General features: G+C 37.9%; 1 protein-coding gene across 1 annotated transcript in view; it reads right to left on the bottom strand.

Moving 5' to 3' along the window:
* Nucleotides 1-160: 160 nt before the first annotated feature.
* GSTCD (glutathione S-transferase C-terminal domain containing) overlaps nucleotides 161-25,496 on the bottom strand; it is a 134,326-nt gene continuing 108,990 nt past the window's right edge. Inside the window, exons 9-12 of the mRNA XM_032633633.1 lie at nucleotides 12,015-12,148; nucleotides 9,612-9,642; nucleotides 6,739-6,808; nucleotides 161-3,484 (exon numbers count right to left, since the gene is read on the bottom strand). Of these exons, the coding sequence (XP_032489524.1) occupies nucleotides 3,348-3,484; nucleotides 6,739-6,808; nucleotides 9,612-9,642; nucleotides 12,015-12,148 (372 nt within the window). The 3' untranslated portion in view covers nucleotides 161-3,347. The remainder of the gene's footprint in view (nucleotides 3,485-6,738; nucleotides 6,809-9,611; nucleotides 9,643-12,014; nucleotides 12,149-25,496) is intronic.

The following is a 25,496-nucleotide window of genomic DNA, read 5'->3' on the forward strand; positions in this document are numbered from 1 at the left end:
ACCCAGAAAAAATCAAGAGCAATTGTTAATACCCATGTCTAGGACTGGCCACAGCCATTACAGCTGAAGAATTCCATGCCTGAGAACAAGGGTGGGCGAACAGTGGGATCACTTCCTTTTTTATTCTCCATATTCATCATATGGGCTTTTTTTTTTTTTTGTGGGTGGGGAAGGGGTGCTTTGAGTCACTTGGGGAGGATGGAGAAGACTCCTCTGGATGGTGCACATTCTATAACAGGTACCTAACCCCAGGGAAGTTAGGAAAGGCGTCCCTCAGGAGGTTGAGTTTAAGAACAGAAGGATGAATGAGATTATGTTAGTGGGAGGGGTAAAAGAGGCTATTCTGGGTAGTGGGAACAGCATGCAAAAACTCAAGGTAACAGCCTCAGAACTATCAAAGAATAATAAATAAAACATCTACTCTAAAAATTACAAAATATTGCTGAGATTAATTAAAGGAGATCTAAATGCATGGAAAGGTATATTATGTTCATGGATTGTAAGACTCAATATTGTTAATGTGTCCATTTCCCCTAAACTGATCTAAAGATTCCAGGCAATACCAAAAATCTCAGCAGCCTTTTTGTTTTTAAAAGAAACTGATAAGCCAATTAAAAAATTTATATGGAAAAACAATGGATTTAGAACAGCCAAAATAATCTGCAAAATAAAAAGTGAAATTGGAAGACAAACTACCTAATTTCAAGACTTACTATAAAGCTCCAATAATCAAACAGATGAATGGAACAGACCAGAGAATTCAGAAATAGCCTCATACATATACATCTATCATTTTTCAACTGAGAATTCAGTTGAAAGTCAATTCAATGAGGAGGAAAGTTTTTTAAACAAATGGCACTGAAACAACTGTATATTCCTCAAAACTTACCTCTATAAGTGAATATTGATTTGAGATGAATCATAGACCTAAATGTAAAAAGCTAGAACCATAACGTTTCTATAAGAACACAGGAAGATTTTTATAATCTTAGGGTAGGTAAAGATTTATTAGAGAGGACACGGAAAATATTAACCATAAAAGAAAAATATAAATTAGGCTCATTAAAAATTGAAACATTCATTATAAAAATGAGTAAGCAAGCCACAGACTGGGAAAAATAGTCTCAATACATTTATATGACAATGGACTCATAGCCAGAATATATAATCAACAATAAAAAATCCCAAATTACCTAATTTTAAAAATGAGCAAAAGACTTGAGTAGACACTTTATAAATATGCTTAACATACTAGTTATCAGAGAAATGAAAATTAAAACCACAATGAGATACCATTTCACATCCACCAGAATGGTAAAAATTTAAAAAACTGACAACATCAAACGTTGGTGAGGATGTAGAGAACTAGACCCTTTATACGTTGCTGGTGGGAATATAAAACGGTACAACAACTTTGGAAAATTGTTTGGCAACTGACATTCATTTCTTCAATGACCCAGCAATTCTAATACTGGGTATTTATCCAAGAGAAATGAAAATATATGTCTACAAAAAGACTTGTACAAGCACATTCATAGACCTTATTCTTAATATCCTCAAAGTGAAAACAATCCAAATAAATACCAATAGGAGAATGGATAAACACATTTTGATATATTTATATAATGAAATACTACTTAGGAATAAGAAGAAAGCATTGATACACACAACGAAGTGGATATTTCTCAAAAAATACCATGTTGAGCAAAAGAAGCCAGACACAAAAGACTACATACTAAATGACTTCATGTATGTGAAGGACAAAAATAGGCAAAACAAATGTAGGGTGATAGAAATCAGAGAGTGGTTGCCTTTGGGGTGGGGGAAATTGAACTAAAAGCACATGAGAGAATTTTCTGGACTGACAGAAATATTCTATATCTTATTTCTGGTGGTGGTTGCACGAGTATATATGGTTGTCAAAACTTCTCAAACTGAACACTTAAAATCTGCTATTTTATTGGCTGTAAATTTTTCCTCAATTGAAAAAGAAAGCCCTGGATAAAAGAGCATGGTGTGTTTATACGTGGAAATAACTAAGATACTCATGGCTGATGGTTAATTCTTTTCTTTAATTTTATCCCAGAAAGCAAGAGTTCAAACCCCCGTCCCCTTTATAAATTATTCCTGTATTTTAATCCACAGTGATGAAAGAGTTATTTATTAAAGCCCTTTCTCCTCATGATATGTGTCATACGGGGGGTTGAAAACATCAAAATCGATGAAATAAATCTCAGCTCAAGTGGAATAACCCAGGACACGTAAAAAATAATTAGCAGCATGTGAGAAAAGACCTGCCATCTGGTTTTAAAAACTTTGGCTGGTGGAATAAAGACAATTTGGGTGGAGAGAACTACTCAAATAAGCTTCCATACTCAACTCCTTCCACCTGCAATTTATACTCAGTACGTTTTACCAAAAAAATAAAAATAAAAAATGATTGGTATCTGAAAAACAAATCCTGTGACCATACATTATATTATGATGTAAAGAACTTAACTAATTCATGAACCTTTCTCTTGTACATAATTTACTTTTACAGGCAAGGCACTGTGTCTATTGAAACTCATCTTTGTATCCTTAGATGAATCTAGGTCAGGATCTTGAAAATAATGGATCTGCAACAATTATTTATTGACTTGAATTAATAAATCAATGTATTTACTGATTAGTTAGAATTTAAGTCCAAATTACATGTTCCTGTAATGGGAAATTTACTGAAATTGTTTAATATCTTCATATAAAATGTTTGAACCAGCAATGATCTTATTTGGTAATTTATGAGAAATATGTTTAAAAGGAGTATATGAAATGATATATAAGTCCAACTCACCCTGGCTTAAAAATATAAGCACACTGTAACTATCTGACTAGATTTTTGAAAAAATTATTTAAAAAGTACAATTGTTAAAAATAAAAAAAACAAACAAACAAACCCCACTGAGTCTAGGTTTGGTCTCCACTTGAATGTCTAAATGATTTTAAGGCTGCAAGTACATTCTTTTGAACTGAACCCCACACTGGCAAGATCAGAAAAGCTGTGAACTGAGAAAGAAATCACTATTCCAGTAATGGAAACTCCTCTTGTGAGTATCACTCTGCTGGCAGCTGAGACTTCAGGGGATTCTCACTATGAAAACCAGCAGTCCTTTAATCACAATTACAAGAGCATTTGTGATGCTTTGCAGGCAGCCTTCCTCCAAGACTTTCCTGCTGTGTTCTTCCCTGAGCACAATAGGTTCAAGATGGCTAATGCTGTTTCCTAGTTATGCCAAGACCCTCCTGAATGCCACTGGGCTTTCATCACAGAGATGGATGGCAAAACATCAAACGTGGAATATCTCATTCTAAATGGGGACTCCCACAATCATGTTATTTTTGGGAGAGCAGCTCTCTGGCTCCATGGACATCACTTGAATGGAGTAGCCACGTTCTTCTGCAGCTCTTGCTCGATCCAGATCCACCAGGAACATGCACTGTTTTCCTGAAATACAGTAAAATGGTAACATGAGACACGCTTCAGCTAACAGTGCAGCTTCAATTTGTTTAAGGGACTCTCTACAATGACAAAATCTACGAGTACTATGCAAAATGATGTTTGCCCCCAAGTTCTGTTCCGTCTCTTTCAATTTAATTCTTGATCAGTATGGACAGAAGACAATTACAAATATAGGACATTTCACAGATTTGTTTCTGCTAGTAATTTAAAGAATGTTAACCTTTTAAAATGTATTTATAAATAAATCTCAAATAAAAATTACAGATTCCATTTCCCACTTTGGTTAAAAATCCATTTTAACACTTTTCCTCTTCATGCCCTATGAAAATACATTATCTGCAATATTGCAAAAAAAAAAAAAAAAAAATCTGTCTTTAAGAATGTCTAAAATAACATCCAGACAAAGGGATACCTGAAAGACATATTACATTTTGCACATGGAGTTTTTAGAACAATGAAGAAATAACAGAAAAATATTTGAGAAAATTCTCGACTGTGTGCTGATTATTTCAGGTGGATGTGTAATGTTGAGTGTAATATAATCTTAATTTAATAGAGCTCCTGTACCCTTCTGAAATAGCGGTAATTCAATTTTCTTTCTAATCTTGGAAAACAAAAGAGGAAACTTGACTGGCAAGCAAAGCAGTTATTTTGTGTCCTTTGGCAAATGCAAACTTCTAATTCAAAGTAGTTAAGGAAAAAAAACTGATTTGGGCTTGAATATATTCAAAGCTAAGGTTTACTTTTACACTTTCAATTTCTTTAAATTCAATATATAAACGTTTTCATCTTCTTGGAAAAAGGTTACTGACTATGCAGAACTTCATTCGTTCCATTTTTTCCTCAATAATTACAATAATTCCTATACATTATTTTAAAATGATTTATTTGAATGACAGCAGAAATTGCTAAGCTAAAACAGCTTTAAAAGTAAAGACGTAACTGAAATAGAAAAGTTCTTCTGTGGAAGACAGATGAATCCTCCCACAAAAACAGTGGAAGGTGAAATCAGTAGGTAAGAAATTGACAACGAAAGATTCAAATTTAAAATATGTTGTATGGACTTCCCTGGTGGCGCAGTGGTTGAGAGTCCGCCTGCCGATGCAGGGGACGCGGGTTCGTGCCCCGGTCCGGCAAGATCCCACATGCCGCGGAGCGGCTGGACCCGTGAGCCATGGTCGCTGAGCCTGCACGTCCGGAGCCTGTGCTCCGCAATGGGAGAGGCCACAACAGTGAGAGGCCCGTGTACCGCAAAAAAAAAGAAAAAAAAAAATATGTCGTACATTTCCCCTAAAAGGTCCCATGCCAAAAAGGATGAACTGCGATAGAAACGATATAAAAAGAGATGTCTAGGATTCTATTTGGGCTAAATGGCCCCCTCTTCATCAACAGCTGCATGGCTGACATTCTTTTTTTCCTTAAAATACTGTTCCTCCTTTAAGACATCTGTAAATGCTCCCCGCTCCACCCCACCTACCTTTCAATTTAAAATGAAACATTCTCTATCAGAATAGGATGCTCTACATTCCTTCAGTACCCACTCTGGGTTTACACTGCAGCTCATTTACCCTTGGCTTTGACCCCAGTCCAGTTAATTTTTCCTTTTGCATTACGTAGAAGAGTCTCATGTTTTTACATGTTGAAGAAGTGTCTTCACAACTGAAAGTCAGTTGTTGGTAGTCTACCTTTCAGGGTCTGGGAAGCTTCCTAAAATGTTCACAGAACAAAAGTATGGTTCAAAGAATAGATGTAGACATTTCATGGGGTCTGTGACTTTGAACCTGACTTTCCCTCCCTTCATGCCAGCGATCTTGCCAAACGGTCCTCCTCTTCCACTCTAGCAATTTCCCTCCCAGCCACTCCCTTCTGGTTTGATGCCTAAACATCAACATATACACCCCCATCCATCACACCAATTATGCCTTCATTGACTCTAGTGGAGCTGTAGCAAATGTAACTTGATATACACACACACACACACACACACACACACATGTAAATTATACCTCTCTATATAGATTCAACTGTGCATTCAACTACTCAAAATGTTGGGAATGGGAAAAAGAGGAGGAAGAGGGAAAGAGAATGAAAGAGGTTGCATGCAGGAAAGAGCAAGCTTCTTCCATATGTTTATGCTCCAGGGTGTAGAAAAAGAAGGAAATCACTTGTTCCTTCAGACTCACGTCTCAAATGCCTCACCAACTGTGATTATCTTGCTATGCTGACCTTGAGTTTATAGTTTAAAGATAACTATTTCTCATGCAACATGGTCCCTGAATGCAAGCTAATTACTACACCTGGTGCTGAGCCAAAGAAACAGCAATCTGTTTTCTGCTATATCATGATGGTCTCCAATGCAGGGCTTTTCTGAATAATTTTTAAGATTAGTTTTGACTTTATTTAATCATGTTAAGCCCTAATTTTGGAACCTAACCTTCCAGTGATGTGACTCTATCACTGGGGGTCATTGCAAAAATGGAGCTTTATGTCTGGAATCAAATAATTAGGGTTTACAGTATGGCTTCACCATCCACCAGCTGAAGGATCCTGGCCAAGCTCTCCCATCCATAAAATGTAAACAACAGCACATACTCCATAATTATTTTTATAAGAATTTATTGAGATAATGGGTGGAGGACATTTAGCTCAGAGCTTAAACGTGCAATAGCTGTTAGCTGCTATTATCCTTCCAAATGTGATTATTTTTTCTAAAGCAAAGTCTTGGATAAATGCATTACTTAAACTTGAAATGCTATTTTTCTTCCACGTTAGGTAATGTTTAATATTACAAATGTCAAATAAATTGGTCTATGATTAATAATATACGAGTATACTTTTTTCTGAAAAGAAAACATTATCATCCTTGTTTATACATTTTGTAATATATCAATTTTGGCATGCATAGCTGATTTTTCCATCTTTAATATTTTCTTCTATGGCTTTTGATAGATTCTTCAGTTTGTTTGTAACAATAAGATTTAACATAATAATTCTATTCAATGTACAAACACTGAAAATACATTGGAAAGTATTAATGTTGACAAAAATGGGAAAAAATATTGTTATAGTTAGAGCCCTTTTCAAGACAGATTTTTTTTTTCTGGGAAAAACAAACTTTAGTGCCTTGTTGATAAATGGACAAAATAGAGGTTCCCTATTTTCCCGTATAGAGTTGGTCCATTGATTCCTAGGCATCTTGTACGTAATCTACTCAACAGCCGCTCTGTGAAAACACATACCTATGAGCCTTCGTTGGGGTGGAAGCTGGACAGCTGTCTGATCTGCAAATCTGCATAGGATCATGTGTTCCTAAAAGAAAAAGCAATAGACTGTAGCTTTATTTTAATCTGCTTCAAAATTAAAAAACAAAAAATGAACTCCTTTTTCTGGAACTCTACATTGTTTGATTGCATAAAGTGCTGCACAAATAGTATTTTTGAAAGAAGCACATTTTCAGAAAATGGTACTCAATAACTTTTTCTCCCTTCAAGTAGACTGTTCTTCAGATATAGTTCTTAAGAACAGATGCATGGAAGGGCCTCAGGGCTCCTTACCCAGCTGCTTTTAGCCAAAATATGCTTACAATTTTGTGGTTATAATGTGTTAAACTAAAAGACCTAAAAGTCACTTATATTTTCCTCTGAATAAAATTTGAGTCTCAGGAACATGGCTCCAAGAAGACATTCTAAGTGGCTTTGCCTCTACTACGAGAAGGAAAGGAAGTACTATAGAAGATCACTACTGTGGCCTCTGCAGTTCTCCCACATCTCCAGCAGGGTGCTGGCTCCTCTTCTGCTTGGCTGGACCCTTCCATTCCTTCCATCCCTTCAGAGGAGAGAAGGCTGGCCCACTCCCTCCTCCCACTCCAGAAGGCTGCAGGAGGTGCATTACTTGTGCTTTAAGACAGACTGTAAAGGGGACTGGAGAGAATGGGAGGGAGATTATTGCTTCTGCTTAACAATTTTAGGAAAGATTAACTTAATGAAAAGAACAAGCCTTTAAAGGGACAGAGAGGTGATGAGTCTGCACTGCACTCTCATATCTACCTGCAAGTAGCCCAAGGTGAGTGATTACTCAGAGTTGAGATGACTGCACTGCTCCCGTGACAACTGTTCATTCAAAACAGCTGTAGTTTCCAAGTGTGTAAATGATCTCACCTGTCAGTTTAGCAAACAGTGTTGAACTCAGATCAATCATTTGTCTCCTTGGTCTTTTGTACATTCAACTTGAGGCCTACATCTTTTAAAAAGGTTATCATGATTACCTTATTAAATAAGTGATTTGCAGTGTTGGTTCTTTTTGAAGGGTTATTTTTGTCTCAACTTTTAAATAAGTTTATTCTGATTACCTTATTAAATAAGTGATTGTGTGATGTTGGTTCTTTTAAAAGGGTTACTTTTGTCTCAACTCTAAAAAAAAAACCTTCTTTAATGGCCACTATAAAATTTAGTGGCAATGGGTAGGATACTAATAAAATGATTCAAATGAATAACATTTACTAAGCTCCCATGAACTGGCATAAAGAGACTGAAGAATTTAGAATTATATAATTTGAAGAAAAGCATGCTCTTTGTCCTCATGTTTGTAAATTAAGGTTCACTTTAAGTAAAGGTAATGTCAAGGCAATCACAACCTCAGATGAGGTTTGTTTCCCTTGTCCTGATAAGTCTCATCATATTTTATTGGAATTATTTGTGTATGTGTTCTCCCCAGTAGAAGTTAAATTCTGAAAGGGGAAGGCACATAGTAGGTACTCAGTAAAGGCTTGCTGCCTAAATTGAACTATGGAGAAAAATACTTCCAAGGTGACTCTCAAGATATCCGGGCACTAGGTTCATTTAGTTCTGCCTGCCAGTCCACCCACCATGGTTAAGAAATACTGAGATACCATCTTGCAATAGCATCCGAGAGGTTAAGACTTCTCTGTAGAGCATTTACACCTAAGACACTCAAAGGGCGGGTAGCCAAGCAGCTCTGGGGGTGTGGGAGAAAGAGGAGATAAAGATGAACTGAGGTACCAGGGAGTTTTACGCTCTCTGAAAGAGCCTGGGTGTCCCATCTCTCCCAACTCTAGAAAGTTTACATTTTTTCCCCAGCCAGTGAGGCTGTGGCAGCCTACCTCCTCACTGCCCTAGGTTTTTCCCATATACCTTCTTAAGAGTTTGCTTTACCCAGCATCACTCAAGTACGGATTAAAAACAAAGGTCTAGTTTTTGGTTATTTATTTTTTGCTCAGACTGGTGACTCAAAACTATGTAATGTTCTGACTACCGCTGGAAGACAATTCTCTGTGGGTCTCTTGTGTTTCTTCACATCTTATAAGCAGAGGCACTGTCTCTGTTCCAGACCAGGGGCTGGCAACCCAAATCTAGCCTATGAACTGTTTTTGTATGGCTTGAAAGTTAAGAATGGCTTTTACATTTTTGAAGGGTTGTAAACCAATAAAAACAATGACAAGGACAATGTAGAGTATGTGGGAGATTTGCAAGTGGCTAGCAAAGCCTAAACTATTTACTATCTTATCTTTTACAGAAAAATTCACCTCTGTTCCAGATTATCTTTTCAAAGACATTTGTATAGTGAATGGCCTTGGAAGCTATACAGTGTCTCCCTCTAGAGAAAAGGGGAGGCATGCTTACTTAAAGACTACATCGTAAAACATTTGAGTTTTCTAAACTCAGGTTTCCTCCCCTATAATGCAACTCACTGTATATATGTAGGTGTCCGCTAGCCCTGTTTGTGCTGCCCTGTGGGAACTGGGCCTCAGAGAGTCAGTGTAAAAATGATGATAGTCTGGCTACTCCTACTGCTGTGAGCAATTCTATCCTTTGTCTCTGACTCAGGAGTTTCCTATCTTCTGCCAGCATCCATGAAACTGTGGCAGGCTAACTTGTTAGCTGGTGAGTCGGGTAAACTCTTGGACCTTTCACAAATCTTGTCAACTACTTGAAGATTAATCTTGATTTGCCAACAAGAAAAAAAATCCGTATTAGATGTTCATGAGTAATTCAAGTATAACTATAGATTGTATAATCCATTACAAATTTGAGAGGGAAAATAAAGAAGCAATGAAAAGTATGTGAGGAAAACATCTAGATCTTTTTAAAGTTACCTTGTATGATAAAGTTTTCTTGAATTGTTCACTGAAATAGAAAAGAGAAAAGAATTACTCATTTTAAATACCAAAGATTAAGAGTAGAAATAGTCTTGAAGAAATTAAATTATAAACAAAAATATGTATTTTATCTGAAGAGTATATAATACTGTCCTGAACTAAAAACTACGCCAGTTTGAAATATCTTTACAAAAAGTATACCATCGGTATGTAATGAATTTTAAAGAATTTCTTTCAAAGATTGTTTACACTATTAGAGAAGTATAACTTTTTTCTCTTCCCCGCATGGGTGCACACAGATTCAGGCACTTTAAAAATGTAGGTTTTATTGTTATTCAGATGCGGTGAGGCCAACAAATCAGGAGAGGACTGCCACTGAAAAGAAAGTTTGTTATTCAGAGTTCCCAAGAAAAGGGGGCAAACCATGTCATACAGGGTCACATGGGGAAGCACCAGGTTGATCAGGAGGCAGAGACAATGGGGTAAAACACGGTCAATAGCCTTTATTACGTATTCCAGGAATGGCAGGGCAGAATGATCAAGCTTAGGACTGGCCGGTTGGAACAATGTCAGTAGGTTCTGAAGCATAGGGGCTATCCTTAGTTGTCTGGCACCTGGCCCTAGGGTGATGAGGGCAAAGGGCTAGTGACCTGGGAGTTGTCCTCTAATGACAAAGGGGGCAAATGTCAGTAAATCTACAGAGATGTGAAAAAGTTGACAGTCCCTAAATTGAGGCTTTAAAATCAGTTAAGTGAGACTGCAGGCTGAACAACTCAAATTACCATTCTTAAGAATCTTTATAGTGCTAGACTTACAAATTTCTTGATGGGTTTAAACTACACATTTTATCTGTATAGATTTAGAATAAAATAAAGTTTCAAGTATTGAATAACCCTCAAATTATATTTTATTTTTTGCTTTTCCACAGATCCTTTGTTCTTCTCTCAACAGTTGCAAATTATAGGAAACAACAAAATAATGAAATAAAGAAAAAGAAGGCTATTATTTTTACTTTAAATTACTTAGAAGCTCTTAAGTACAAATTCAAATGGAAATTTCGAAGGTTTCTAAAAAGCAATGATGAAAATGATCAAGAAGTCTTTTTTGACACATGATAGGATAGACTTTCCAAAACTAGCATATTTAATCTCTCCTATAATTAAAATGATCAGCTGGATTCTCCGTAACTATAAGTCAGAGTGAAATGTCATAAACACCAAGAATGGCCCTCCACTAGGTTGAGTTAAAGTGGTGAGAATTAAAATGTCTCCCTTTTCTATGTGGGATAAGGAGGACGGTAAAAATGGTCATTGAGCTTGCAGGTTAACCACCACCACTTGCGGGCAGAATTTAAAACTACTACTGTTACTACTGTAGTTAGCAACAGCTCACATTTATGGAGTGCTTACTCTGTGCCACTTCTAAGTGATTAACATATATATCATTCAATTCTCATAAAAACCTTGAGGTAGTTACTATTATAATCCCCCTTTTGTAGATGAGAAAATGTAGGCAAAAAGAGTTTGAGTAGATTGCCTGAGGTGAAACAATTTACAAAAGCATGAGGAGTTGGACTTCCCTGGTAGCGCAGTGGTTGAGAGTCTGCCTGCCGATGCAGGGGACACGGGTTCGTGCCCCGGTCCGGGAAGATCCCACATGCCGCGGAGTGGCTGGGCCCGTGAGCCATGGTCGCTGAGCCTGTGCGTCCGGAGCCTGTGCTCCACAGTGGGAGAGGCCACAACAGTGAGAGGCCCGCGTACCGCAAAAAAAAAAAAAAAGCATGAGGAGTCAGTACTTGGCATTCAGGTGGAATACTTCCAGGTCCTAAGCACTTAACCACTACACTCTACTGCCTCTCACAGGTGATGATTTCCATTTAGAAGTACACAGAGAAGTGCTGAAGCTGGCAGACTTCCAGTCAGCTGACTCCTGGATACACTCGCTTCCAAATTTCAGCAAGAGCTGGATTTAGGAGAAAAAAATCAAGGGCAGACATAGAGGAGATCCTCTCTTCCTTATACAGCTTATAAACAATACTTGCCATTGTGGAAAAAGGAAATGAGCTCAAAACTGAAACCTCCCTGCAACTTTATACCAAATGAGTTTTGTGTACCAATTTTTTTTTTTTTTTTTTTTTTTTTTTTTTTTTTTTATGCGTTACGCGGGCCTCTCACTGTTGTGGCCTCTCCCGTTGCGGAGGACAGGCTCCGGACGCGCAGGCTCAGCGGCCATGGCTCACGGGCCCAGCCGCTCTGCGGCATGTGGGATCTTCCCAGACCGGGGCACGAACCCGTGTCCCCTGCATCGGCAGGCGGACTCTCAACCACTGCGCCACCAGGGAAGCCCTGTGTACCAATTTAATACCCATATTGGTGCCTTTGGCAGAATACAAGATTTCACCTTTTTGGAAAATTAAACTTTGAGGTGTTCTGAATGAAACCATAACAGCAAGGGCACGTGACAAAGGAAGCCCGTGTTTTGATGCACTGCTCGATCACCATGTCTGTTGCCACTCCACAAGCATGCAACGCCACCTGGAAAACAAAACCAGACCTCAGCACTAAGTTCTTTTTTAACTAAGAGTGCTACTTTGTGCCATTAAAAAAAAAAAAAAAAAAAAAAACCTTTTGTGAGGACTGTTCCTTAAGAGGTTTCAAGTTACCAGAATATTATTTCATAGTAGTTTAAATAGTTCTCATTTGGACATACCAAAGGACTAATTAGCTATTCATATTAATTAAGAAAATTAAGCAAGAGGCTGCAAGATTACAAATGGAACATTTGTCATGAAGCACAGGATTCATTCAATGGAAAATCTGATGTCATGTTAAATATGGAGAATTCAATACGTATGCATGTCTAAACTAATGCTCTTGCTGACTGAAAATTCAGTTCAGCTGTAGCATTGCGGAAAGAACTCTACATTGGAATCAGAATTTCTACTCCAGAACTGCAATTGGCTGTGTGATCCTGGGCTGCTTAAAATTGAACTTCTTTGGGCCTCAGTCTCCTCAACCATAAACTATGGTTAATAATACTGACAATGCCGTTGCAAAGATTTAATAGAAGTGTATTTGAAAACAGTATTTCAAATGCTGTCTGAATAGACTCTAATCAGTGTTGTCTAAAACTGATCAAATCATATTTATGTAGCACCTGTTCATATTCATATAATTACAATTCTTAACACCGAATGATGAACTGTATGAAATATTTTTAACGGGTTTATTTAAAAAGGAAAAACATTACGGATTGAAGTCATGATTAGCACATCAATAATTCATGAAAAGAAAAATAACTTTAAAATGATTTTAAAACATGTTTTTGGAACAAATCCCTTAAATATATCTATACTGTTTTACAATCTAAAGTAGACAATTGTGAAAATTATTAGACTAAATAAGGAAAACTAGAACCCTGAAAGAAAACCAGATGTAGGGATCTTGAAAGATGAAGCATTTTGTCAGAAAAATGCTCAGATCTCCATTTCATTCTGAACAGAGGCAAATTGTATTGGATAATAATTGTTCTTTCTAGACACAAATCTCTTAACTTCAGGGTAAGGAGGCACTTTTAGGGTAAAGACAAAGAGATTTTCTGGAAATTTCTGGATGTTAAGTATAAGTCAGATTCCCCTTTTGAACTGGAAAACCAAAAACAAAGTGGTACTGAGAAGAGGAAAGCAAGCTCTCTGCTCCCAACACTGTTCCTGAATTCTCCCCTCCTACCAGGCGTCCATCACCTCCATAGAAGTCAACAATCCCTATGGCTGCTGTCAACCTCCCTTCCTGCCCCACCGTGAAAAAAGAGCCTAGGCAGGCTGCCGTCCAGTGAAGGCAGCACCAACTACTGGAGAATTAAAGAATCTTGGTTTCTCATCTGCCCCTTTATTTAACCAGCTTTGCAGGGTGAAAATCGGGCTAGTTCTTATTTTCGTGAGTAGCTGGAGAAAACCTCATAGTAAAAATTATAGATGCATTTTTCCCTGGAGGGAGAGAGAAGAGACCCAACACTCACCTAGTGCCCTTTATGTGTTGGCAGCTATGCTGGGTGACGGTGCACAGATCCTTCTGTGCTCATAACAGCCCTGAAAGATTTTATTATCTCCATCTGAGAAGTGAGGAAACTAAAGCTCGGGGAAATGAAGAATATGCTCACAACACAGCAGCTCCTGAAGGGTGGGAACCTGACCCAGAGCCTGACCTCAAGTGTTAATCACATCAGGCTGCTTCCCCATGAAACTGTCTTAAAGAAAAGTTTTGACAATTTATTTTTATAAATCTCCCTTTACTTAGGTTCACATTCCTTTTGCTACATGCTAAAGAGTGAGTTTATTTCCCTCACTTAAACAAAACAACTAATTCTAAGAACTATTTACATGATGGATTTTATTAGGTCTAAAAGGTTTTATTGCATCACATGCTCCTAATTTCCATGCCATCAAACGCAGGTCAGAAAAAAACACGCAAATAGGGCTTCCCTGGTGGCGCAGTGGTTGAGAGTCCGCCTGCCGATGCAGGGGACAAGGGTTCGTGCCCCGGTCCGGCAAGATGCCACATGCCGCAGAGCGGCTGGGCCCGTGAGCCATGGCCGCTGAGCCTGCGCGTCTGGAGCCTGTGCTCCGCAACGGGAGAAGCCACAACAGTGAGAGGCCGGCGTAACACAAAACAAACAAACAAAAAACAGGCAAATAATGATATAGATCAATGAAACCATATGAATACAAAAATTTAACATGCAACAAAGGTGGCACTTCAAACCACTGGGGACAAGATGAACTTTTTAATAAGTGACGTTGGGTTAACCTGATAGCTGTGTAAAAAATAAAATTAGATCCTTTCCTCTCACCACACATAAATTTCAAATGGGTTAGAGATTTAACATGCAAAAACAAATTAACAGATAAAAAGACATAAGTAAATTTCTCCATAACCTAGGGGAGTGGGAAATAATTTCCTAACTATGTCTGAAAGTCCACATATAATAAGGGGTAAGGTTAATAAGTACATCAAAGTAAAAATGAAAAAAAAGACCTTTCAAATGACAAAACCCAAAAATTATATGTAAAAAGACAAATGATAAAGAGAGAAAAAGATTTGCAATTTATAGCACAAAAGGTTAATATCCTTAATATATAACAAGCTTTTAAATATAAAGAAAAAGCCTAATAATCTCATAGTAAAATGGGCAAAAGATTTGGATAGTTCATGAACAATAGTATGCAAACAGGCCATAAACCAAAGTTGTTCCATATTGTTCAAAATAAGAGAAATAATTATTGAAATTATACTAAGATAATTATCTAATGATCACCTATTAGTGTGGCAAAAATCCTAAAATTTGATAACAGTCTATCAGCCAGACTGTAAGGAAACAGATACCATCATATATTGCTGGTGGGAATACAAAAATGTCACAACCCTTTAGGGAAGAACTTAGCAATATTCAGCAAAATTATGTGTAATTCGTGCTTTCATTGTAATAAAATCTATCCAGTGGACACACTGACAAACATATAAAAAGATTTATTCACTGAAGTAATATTTGAAATAACAACAAAATGGAAACAAGCCAATTTCCCACTGACAGAGCACTGGTAGAATAAATGTAATGGAGTACTCTGCAGCTATAAAAAGGAATGAAGACTATACATGGCTATGGAGGATGCTATTGCATGAAAAATAACGTTTAAAAATTCTCAAAACTATTTTCAGTAATTATTGTTACTCTTTGTTGTTTTAGAACTCTAATGTGCATATTATGGGATAAAACAAGAAACATGCTATGTCATAAGGAAACAGAATTTTTTTTTAGCATAGAAGAAAATATAAGAGATAGACAAGTGAGGTTAGGTTAAAATCCCACAGCGCTGAATTTAAGTTGGAAGTATCAGTATGAACCCATGAAGGTTTTGTTTAATAAACAAACAAACAAATAAATAAATAAAAGGTATTGCCTAGTTCAGATGACTGAAAAGCCTAGAAACAAAGACCAAACCAGTAGCAATGACCATCCCGAGTACCTACACTGTGGTAAATAATAGCATCTGCTCTTAAAAGAATTTTGAGCTCCACGGAGACATAGCTGATGTCAGACATGAGGCAGGAAATACCCAAGATGAGCTGGAACGTCTTGTTATACTGAAAGCATGGATGCTATCAGATACCATTGAAGCCTTGTCAAAAGCACTCAGGAGCCAATGGGAATATCTAAGCATCAATGAGAACTGTAACATCAATGGACTGAAGTATTTCAAATATTAAATTGGCGAGTCAATAATAATTATACCAAAAAAAAAAAGCCTAACTGGTCACATCTGGCATAAAACCAATTCACTTTGAAAACTGGAAAATACAGAAAAATAATAAAGTTTTCTCTGGCCTTTCCTATGTGAACTGTACCTCAGTGTAACCAAATAGTTGATAAAGGAAAGTAAATGAGGCAGAATATTAAAATAGAATACTGTCAGCAATTTGCAATCCTTACTGAAATAATGAGCTGGGGCAATGACCATGAATGCTGCTCACATTATACAAGAGACAACCAGACATGGGTCTACTGATAGAACACACCACCACCTGTGATGTAGTCTTATCCCAAAAGTGAACCTGGATCTGATTATGTCTCTACAATCTAGACCTAAGTAACAATCTCTAGGCAATACAGGGAACAGGGTAGTACGTGAAACAAAACCAGGGGGATGAAATCAGCAAAATCCACACTGCAGGAAACTCTAAAGGACAAATGACATGGTTATGTAAACAAATAAATTGCAAAAAAAAGAGACAGGGATGGTATGGTAGGCAGAATGATCTCCTAAAGATGTTCACATCCTAATACCTGGAATCCGTCAACATGGCAAGAAAATTTTGCAGATGTAATTAAGATTAAGGACCTTAAAATAACAAGATTATTTTGGATTACATGGGTGGGCTCAATCTAATTATGTGAGGCCTTAAAAGTAAAGAACTTTTGGGCTTCCCTGGTGGCCCAGTGGTTGAGAATCAGCAGCTAATGCAGGGGACACGGGTTCGAGCCCTGGTCTGGGAGGATCTCACATGCCGTGGAGCAACTAGGCCCGTGAGCCACAACTACTGAGCCTGCGCATCTGGAGCCTGTGCTCCGCAACAAGAGAGGTGATAGTGAGAGGCCCGCGCACCGCCATGAAGAGTGGCCCCCACTTGCCACAACTAGAGAAAGCCCTCACACAGAAACGAAGACCCAACGCAGCAAAAATAAATTAATTAATAAACTCCTACCCCCAACATCTTCTTTAAAAAAAAAAAAAAGTAACTTTCTCAGGCAGGAAACAAGAGATGAAATAGAAAGAAAAGTCAGAGAGAAGGACTTGACCCACCATTACTGGCTTTCATGGTGAAGGAGGCCATGAGACAGGGAGTGTGGGTAGCTGTAGAACCTGAGAACGACTCCCGTCTGACTCAGCAAGGGAACAGGAACCTTAGTCTTATAACTGTGTGGAGCTGAATTCTACCAACAACTTGAACAGTCCTGGGACCACTCCCTCAGAGACTTCAGATAAGAGCCGAACCAAGTCAACAGCTGATTTTGACCTAATGACACCTGGTGCAGACAAACTAGTTGAGTCCACCCGGATTTCTGACCTACAGAAATAATATAAGTTATTTTAAGATAACATTTGTTATATGTTGAGATAATATATGTTATTTTTAAGCTGCCAAATTTGTGGTAATTTGCTACAGCAGAAATAGAAAATGAATGCAGATGAAAACCTATAGCTATTAAGCCTTAAGATTCACATCAACCATTTCCATTTTTGTATCTTATTTCAATCCTTAGTAAAATAAATACACGAAAAAAAAATCATGAGACAAGTGGCATGGAGAGCTTCTGCAGCAACATGAAGTTGAGTGATTTTGTTGAGGAATTTGTTATTCTTTCTTATTGATCATTAAAGGTCTATAATTATTAATAGTTCTAGAAACTGCACAATTCATTGATTCATTAATCGGTTCATTCATTAATTCACTCAGCAATCACTGGGCATTTCCTATATATCAGTATTATGGTAGTGGCTTGGAATACAAAGGTCAAAACTATGATCCCTTTCTGATGCTCTGTCAACAGTGACAACTTAATCCAAATCACGTAATACATTAATTAACTCAAGTACAAATTGCATAGGTTTAAGCAACTCACAAAGTTCTGGTTATTTCATGTGCTAACATGTGTGACTCACAGGGGATACAAAGAAGAGTAAAACACTACACACCAACAGCATCCAAGTAGTACCCAAACCTGTATTATACAAAACAGAATGCATTAAGTGCCATTAAAAGTACAAACAGAAACATCAAAGGAGGGAGTGGGATATTCAGATGGGGAAAAATCAGGGATGGTGAACTGGAGGAGGTGGTGTTTGAGGAGGGCCTTGTAGGGTAGAAAGGAATTCCGAAAGCAAAGGAGCAAGAAGCACAGCAGCAAACAGCAGAAAGCACGTTCCTGAAGCATGGAGTGACACTGATAATAATGCTAATAATAATAAAATAGATTTGAGTAATGCTAAGTGCTTATTCTAACTGCTTTACATGGATTTACTTGTTTAATGCACAACCCTATGAAGTAGGTACTATATATATTTATTCATTTTTTCTACCTATTTTATTGTGGTAGAAAAACAGAGAACATAAAATTTACCATCTTAACCATTGTAAGTGTACAGCCCAATAGTGTTAAGTATATTCACATCATTGTGAAACAGACCTTCAGAATGTTTTCATCTTGCAAAACTGAAACTCTATACCCATTGAACAACAACTTCCCTTTTCTCCCTCACTCCCTCCAGCCCCTGGTAACCACTATTCTACTTTCTGTTTCTATGCATGTGACCACCTTAGATACTTCATATAATGGAATCATATAGTATTTGGCTTTTTGTGACTGGCTTATTTCATTTGGTATAATGTCCTCAAGTCTCATCCATGTTGTAGCATTTGATAGGACTTCTTAATAATATTCCATTGTATACACTCATCCCTTCATATCTGCAGGTCTCACATCTGCAGATCAGTCAACCTCGAACTGAAAATATTAAAAAAAAATTCCGGAAAGTTCCCAAAAAGCAAAACTTCAATTTGCCATGCACCAGCCACTATTTACATACCATTTACATTGTACCTACAACTATTTACATAACATTTACCTTCTATTAGGTATTATAAGTAATCTAGAGATTATTTAAGGTATCAATATATGAAAGAATGTGTGTAGGTTATATGCAGATGCTATGCCATTTTTTATAAGGGACTTGAGCATCCTCGGACTTTGGTATATGAGGGGGTCCTGAAACCAATCCCCCATGGATACCAAGGGACAACTGTATATATATGTACCACATTTTGTTTACCTATTCACCCATCCATGGACATTTTGGTTGCTTCCACCTCAGCTATTGTGAACACTGCTGCTATGAACATGGGTGTACAAATATCTTAAAGTAGGTACTGTTTTAACATGAGGAAATTGAAGCCCAGAGAGGTCAAGTAACTTGTTCCAGATGACACACAAATTAAGGACCCCAACTCAGATAGTTTGGAGTCTTCCAGCCTAGATAACTACTCTATACAAATACAGTAGTCCCCCCTTAGCCACAGGGGATATGTTCTAAGACCCCCAGTGGATGCCTGAAACCAGGGATAGTACTGAACTCTATAAATACTGTTAACCCTTAACCAATGCGGAGTTTAGGGGCTTTGACCTCTCCCCCCTATCCCCTACCCCACGCAGCCAAAAATCTAACTAAAGCTTTAGAGTTGGCCCTCATTATCCATGGTTCTGCACCTGTGGATTCAACCAACCACAGCTCATGTAGTACAGTAGTATATATTTACTGAAAAAAATAAGTGGACCCATGCAGTCCAAACCCATGTAGTTCAAGGGTCAATCAACTATACTATGCTTGTTCCTATGCTGGGGGTGTGGGTGGTGGCTGGCAGGGGGAGAGGGTATACAGCATGGAAACCCTGGACAAAGGGGTGATTCATGTCCTGGGCTGGTTGGAGGAGAGTGTATAATTTCAAACTTATGAATTGTTTCTTTTTTGGAATTTTCCATTTAATATTTTCGGACCATGACAGACCAAAGGTAACTGAAACAGAGGAAAGCAAAAGCACAGATATGGGCGGACTATTGTATACTTCCTCTCATTTTATTCATCACATTGGTCCTACTATCTTCTGGAATTACAACACCATAGGGGACTAGCATGTATGCAGTGTCTGCTAGATGTCAAGATCTTTACATAGATTTTTTTCTTGATTTAATCATTTAATTCTTTTAAAAAAAAATTAATACTTTAAATAGCTCTTATTATCTCTTGTAATCACATGACAAGATCACCTAGCCAGCAAATATTCCAGATGAACTCTGAATCCAGGTCTGACTCCAAAGCTCACAGGTTTTCCATTACACCATGCTATGCCTTCTCTGACCAACATACTTGGAGCTGGAAGGAATCTTAGAGACCATCTTTTTTAACGAAGAATTTCTGGGTATCACTCTTAGGTTCACCACTGATTTAAGAGAAGAAGGAAGGGTATATGTGCTGGTTACACATAAAGGAAGTGACAAAGAAAGGAAAGGATGAAGAGAAATACATCTAAATTTTTTTCTTAAACCATTCCTATCTACAGAAACTGGTATGAAATCTAATTTCTAATTACATTTAAAGCATCTGACCCAGAGAGTTTGTAATATAATATACAATGGAGAGATAGATTTATTAATATACACACTGATAGATCTGACAACTGTAGAAAGAGTATCAAAACATAAACTGTGAGTATCTAATAAAGGTTAATGTGCTGGGGGAAAAACACCCATATTTAATCAATGGTTCGCTGACAACATAGCAAACAAGTGTTTCACTGACTGACCCCCCAAAATTCAGTATTGTGGTTCTCTGTACATACACTGAATTCTAATAAAGGATAAAAATTGAATTGTAAACTTATCTATTGGCCAAGGTAATTCATATTCCAAAGTAAATGTAAATATTTTTGATCCAAATAAATGCTGCAGAATTCACGGACTATAAATTAAGGACCTTTCCTTCACATTTCTATTTCAATTAATCTATATGTCATAAAAGTTTTAACTATAACACATCTTATGATGTAAGCCAATGAAACATAACCGAACAGCCAGGAAACCTCAATCCACGTATCCTTGCTATATGTGGTGGTAAATAAACAAAATTAATCATCACTCACTCTCAGAATGTCTTTCAACTGGCAGCTTCTAAAAAACAAGGCAAGATTCTAGACAAACTGATTGATTCTTCTCTAAGAAAATATATGTTGAGAAAGATACCCATATAGTCTAAGAACATATATGTTGGTAAAGATACACATATAGTCTAAGAACATATATGTTGGTAAAGAGTGTGTATTGCTTTTTAATGTAAAACATATTTTGACAGATAGTAAGACTATGTCTTATTCATACTCCCAAAACTAAGCTTGTGCTAGATGTATTTGTGACTGTACTAGGCATCCTGTCCTTGGGGGGTTTTTGTTTTACTTTTTAAAGATTCATTTAACATTTATTAGCCTTTTCCTAGTCCAAACCATGCATACAGGTGTTGTTATTCCCCATTTTACAAAAAGGCCAAGTGGCTGGTCCAAGGTCACAAATGATGAAGACAAGATTTAAATTCAATTTCTCTGACACCAAAAGTTATTCTAATTCTCTATGTTTCCATTTACTCCTTTCTTTAGATGTGGGGAGTGAACAGGAAGTCAATGACTGGATTCTAGTCCCAGCTCTCACATTAACTTCCTATGTTCCTGTTCCCCAGGTGGAGCTTCAACTTTTATATTTACAAAATGAGAAGGTTGAACTGAATGACCTCTAAATTTGCCCCAACCCAATCATGCTCTGAGCCTTTGCTTCTCAAAGAAGGATTCTTAACCAGATATCTTAGAAGCAAGCTTGGTCCCGGTTGTGCGCTTCTGTTGCTCCTCTTTAAAAACTTTCACGCAATTATATTATAGGTAATTGGCTTTAAAATTCAAATAATGCCAAAAGCCACGTAATGACTCAAATAATGCTAAAAGGCATGTAATGACAAAAAGAGTTCCTTGTTCCGTACATACTTCTCTACCCCGAAAGAAAATCTGGTGACCAAAGCTAATGCTTTTCAACTCATTGGTTTTCTTTCCTGAAATCCACCTCTGTTTTTCTATATAATCAATGTATACTGCTCTTTCAAATCAAAACTACCTGTGCCGTACTTTTTTTTTTTTTTTTTTAACATCCAAGACTTTTCCTGCACAGAAGTTCTGTAAAATGCTCTATGGTAAAATTTTCCACTGTGTGAAAACTGTCAAATAATTGGCCAGCTCCATTTTTTTTTCCTGAAGACATCTTTCCTGGGCCTCCTGACCTTTTATTAAAACATGGACTCACTGCTTTCTGTGTCTGCTACCTAGCTCTGTCTGGTCCTGTGACTTCCCTTTGCCATCATACCAAGAACTCTCTTCACCCACTCTTGATTAGATACCACTTACTCCTTTTTATTATCTACTCTCTTATTTTATTTATTTATTTATTTTTTTTTTTTGCGGTACGCGGGTCTCTCACTGTTGTGGCCTCTCCCGTGGCGGAGCACAGGCTCCGGACGCGCAGGCTCAGCGGCCATGGCTCACGGGCCCAGCCGCTCCGCGGCATGTGGGATCTTCCCGGACCGGGGCACGAACCCGTGTCCGCTGCATCGTCAGGCGGACTCTCAACCGCTGCGCCACCAGGGAAGCCCTCTTATTTTATTTTTATTTTAAATTTATTTAGTTATTTTTGGCTGCATTGGGTCTTTGTTGCTGCATGCGGGCTTTCTCTAATTGCAGCAAGTGGGGGCTACTCTTCCTTGCAGTGTGCAGGTCTTTCATTGCGGTGGCTTCTCTTGTTGCGGAGCACCGACTCTAGGCACATGGGCTTCAGTAGTTGTGGTGTGTGGGCTCAGTAGTTGTGGCGCACGGACTCTAGAGCACAGGCTCAGTATCTGTGGCGCATGGGCTTAGTTGCTCCACAGCATGTGGGATCTTCCTGGACCAGGGCTCGAACCCGTGTCCCCTGCATTGGCAGGAGGATTCTTAACCACTGTGCCACCAGGGAAGCCCTACTCTCTTATTTTAGTGAAGCACATCTTTTTTTTTTTTTGCGGTACGCGGGCCTCTCACTGTTGTGGCCTCTCCGGTTGCGGAGCACAGGCTCCGGACGCGCAGGCTCAGCGGCCATGGCTCACGGGCCTAGCCACTCCGCGGCATGTGGGATCTTCCCGGACCGGGGCACGAACCTGCGTCCCCTGCATCGGCAGGCGGCCTCTCAATCACTGCGCCACCAGGGAAGCCCTGAAGCACATCTTTTACATAGTTACCTGATGCACATTTTCTTGAGACCTTGACATTTTCTTTATTACTTTCATACATGATTGATTGATTGGTCAGGCATAAAATTTTAGGTTGGAAACTTTCCTTTAGAATTTTGAAGGCATTGCTTCACTGTCTTCTAGCTTTCCATGTTGCTGTTGAGAAGTGTGATGGCATTTTGATTCCAGATTTTCTCTATGTGACCTCTTTTCTTGTTTTTCTTTGGAAGCTGTTAGGAACTTCTCTTTTTATCAAAACACTTATCCATTAAAAAATTTTTTTTATGCTTTTCCCTCATAACAATGTGCATTGCTTTAGGTCTTTTTTTTTCAGTACGCGGACCTCTCACTGTTGTGGCCTCTCCCGCTGCGGAGCACAGGCTCCAGACGCGCAGGCTCAGCGGCCATGGCTCACGGGCCTAGCCACTCCGCGGCATGTGGGATGTTCCCGGATCGGGGCACGAACCCGTGTCCCCTGCATCGGCAGGCAGACTCTCAACCACTGCACCACCAGGGAAGCCCCTAGGTCATTTTTTAAGCAGGCTTTTTCAGTTAAGAGAAACACATCCTGACACATTTTCTTATATTAGTTTTTTGATATTTTCCTCCCCACCATTTTATCTGTTTTCTCTTTCTGGTTCTCCTATTATTGAGAATATTGAGGTATTGGATTCATGGACTAAATCTCTATTTGAAAAAAAAAATGCTTCTTTCAGCTCCTATCTCTATGTCTTTTTTTTTTTTTTGTCCTGTTTTTTTCAGATGATGTCCTACACTTCATCTTTTAGATTTTCTTCTTGCTTTTTATTTTGGCTAACATGTGTTTATAAGTTCTTTCTTGTTCTCTGATGGTTCTTGTTCTCTGATAGTTTTTCTTTTTCATTCTATCCCTGTTTCATTAATGCAATATCTTTTCTGATCTCTCTTTTCGTTGTGTTTGTTGCTTTGGTCTCTTCTATTTTGGAAGTTTTCCACGTTTTGTTATTCCTTGGCTGTCAGTTCATATAAGAGTGAATCACTAAAAAGTTGATTGGAAGTCTGAATGAAAGGCTTGAAGGTGCGCTTCTATTTTGGAAGTTTTCTATTTTGGAAGTTTTCCACGTTTTGATATTCCTTGGCTGTCATTTCATATAAGAGTGAATCATTAAAAAGTTGATCAGAAGTCTGAATGAAAGGCTTGAAGGTGGGCCTCCTTAGTGATTGGGTGGCCAGCTGGCTTTTTTTTTTTTTTTTTTTAAATTACAGCTATAGTATTTTCTCTGGGGATAGTTCTGATTCTGTACAGGAGGCTCTTTTAATCTCTGATTGAGGAGATGATTCTAGATTCTGAACGAATTTTGGAATTAAGGGCACTTAGTTCTTATTTTTGGTGTCACATCATTCTTGCCCTTCTCTCCCTATACTTGGAGTCTCTTATACTTTTCTCATAGAATAAACTTCCAGTCTCCTGTAGGAGTTGGGGGAAATAGTTACTTGCCTACACAAGGTGGTGGTGGGAATCTGGGTCTCGAAATAAAATTTTTAATTAAACATGATTCCAGCTGCTTCTTATACCCTTCCTCTGTGGTTTCTGGTATCCTGAATTCCTGAAATTTTCTGGGATTCTGTGAGAGCAAAGTGACTTGCTTCCTGATAGCCCTCTTGACCCTCCCTCTCCCCATGCGTTTAAGTTTGATTTTCCTCTTCTCTACTAATTTTTTCTTCAGTCTGCTTTCTATCTTCAAATATTGTAGTTCAAGTTATAGAATCTCGAACATTGTTTCATTAAGGATGGAGTATGATTTTTCTGGTTCTTGTTCTCTTTGTTATTTGGGGGTCTGATCTCTCTTGGGGAGAAGGGGGTTGCAATACCTCTATCTGCCACCTTCACCTGGAAAGTCCTTTATTGCCTTAATGATTTTTTAAAAATTGTGTTTGCAGAATATATAATTTCTCAAGTTCCTTTCCCTTTAAAACAAGGATTACATAAATCATTCATCAGAAGTGTTACTGAATTACATTCTATAATTGTATATGCTTCTTCTAATTGTATACTAACATACATAACTAGAAATGAGCTTGTAATTAAGCACTCAGTACTGATGAATCATAAACAATCATATTAAAAATTGTTTTGGTTAAAAAAAAGTAAATACAGATAACTCAAAAATGAACTGTTTAGAGATTTTGATATATATTGGTAAATAGAAAATATTCACCAATACTGTTAGAAATCAATCACCTGTTTGAGATGACTCTATGTTACTATTGAAATTACCCAACTAAAACATTTCAGTGGGCAAGCTGTTCAGCACTGACACAGTTTTTGTTTCTCAATGCAAAGTGTGTTTTTCCATAGTCATGGTCCTTTCCGTAATACTGTTTGACAACAAGGTTTTTGTTATACTGTTTGAGAGCATAGGTATTACTACACATAATAAATTAGGTCTTAAAAAGTAAAATCTTATAAAGTAAGTTTTCACAACAAGGAAGATTATTTG

Source organism: Phocoena sinus, chromosome 5 (genome assembly GCF_008692025.1).
Source record: "Phocoena sinus isolate mPhoSin1 chromosome 5, mPhoSin1.pri, whole genome shotgun sequence".
NCBI lineage: Eukaryota > Metazoa > Chordata > Mammalia > Artiodactyla > Phocoenidae > Phocoena > Phocoena sinus.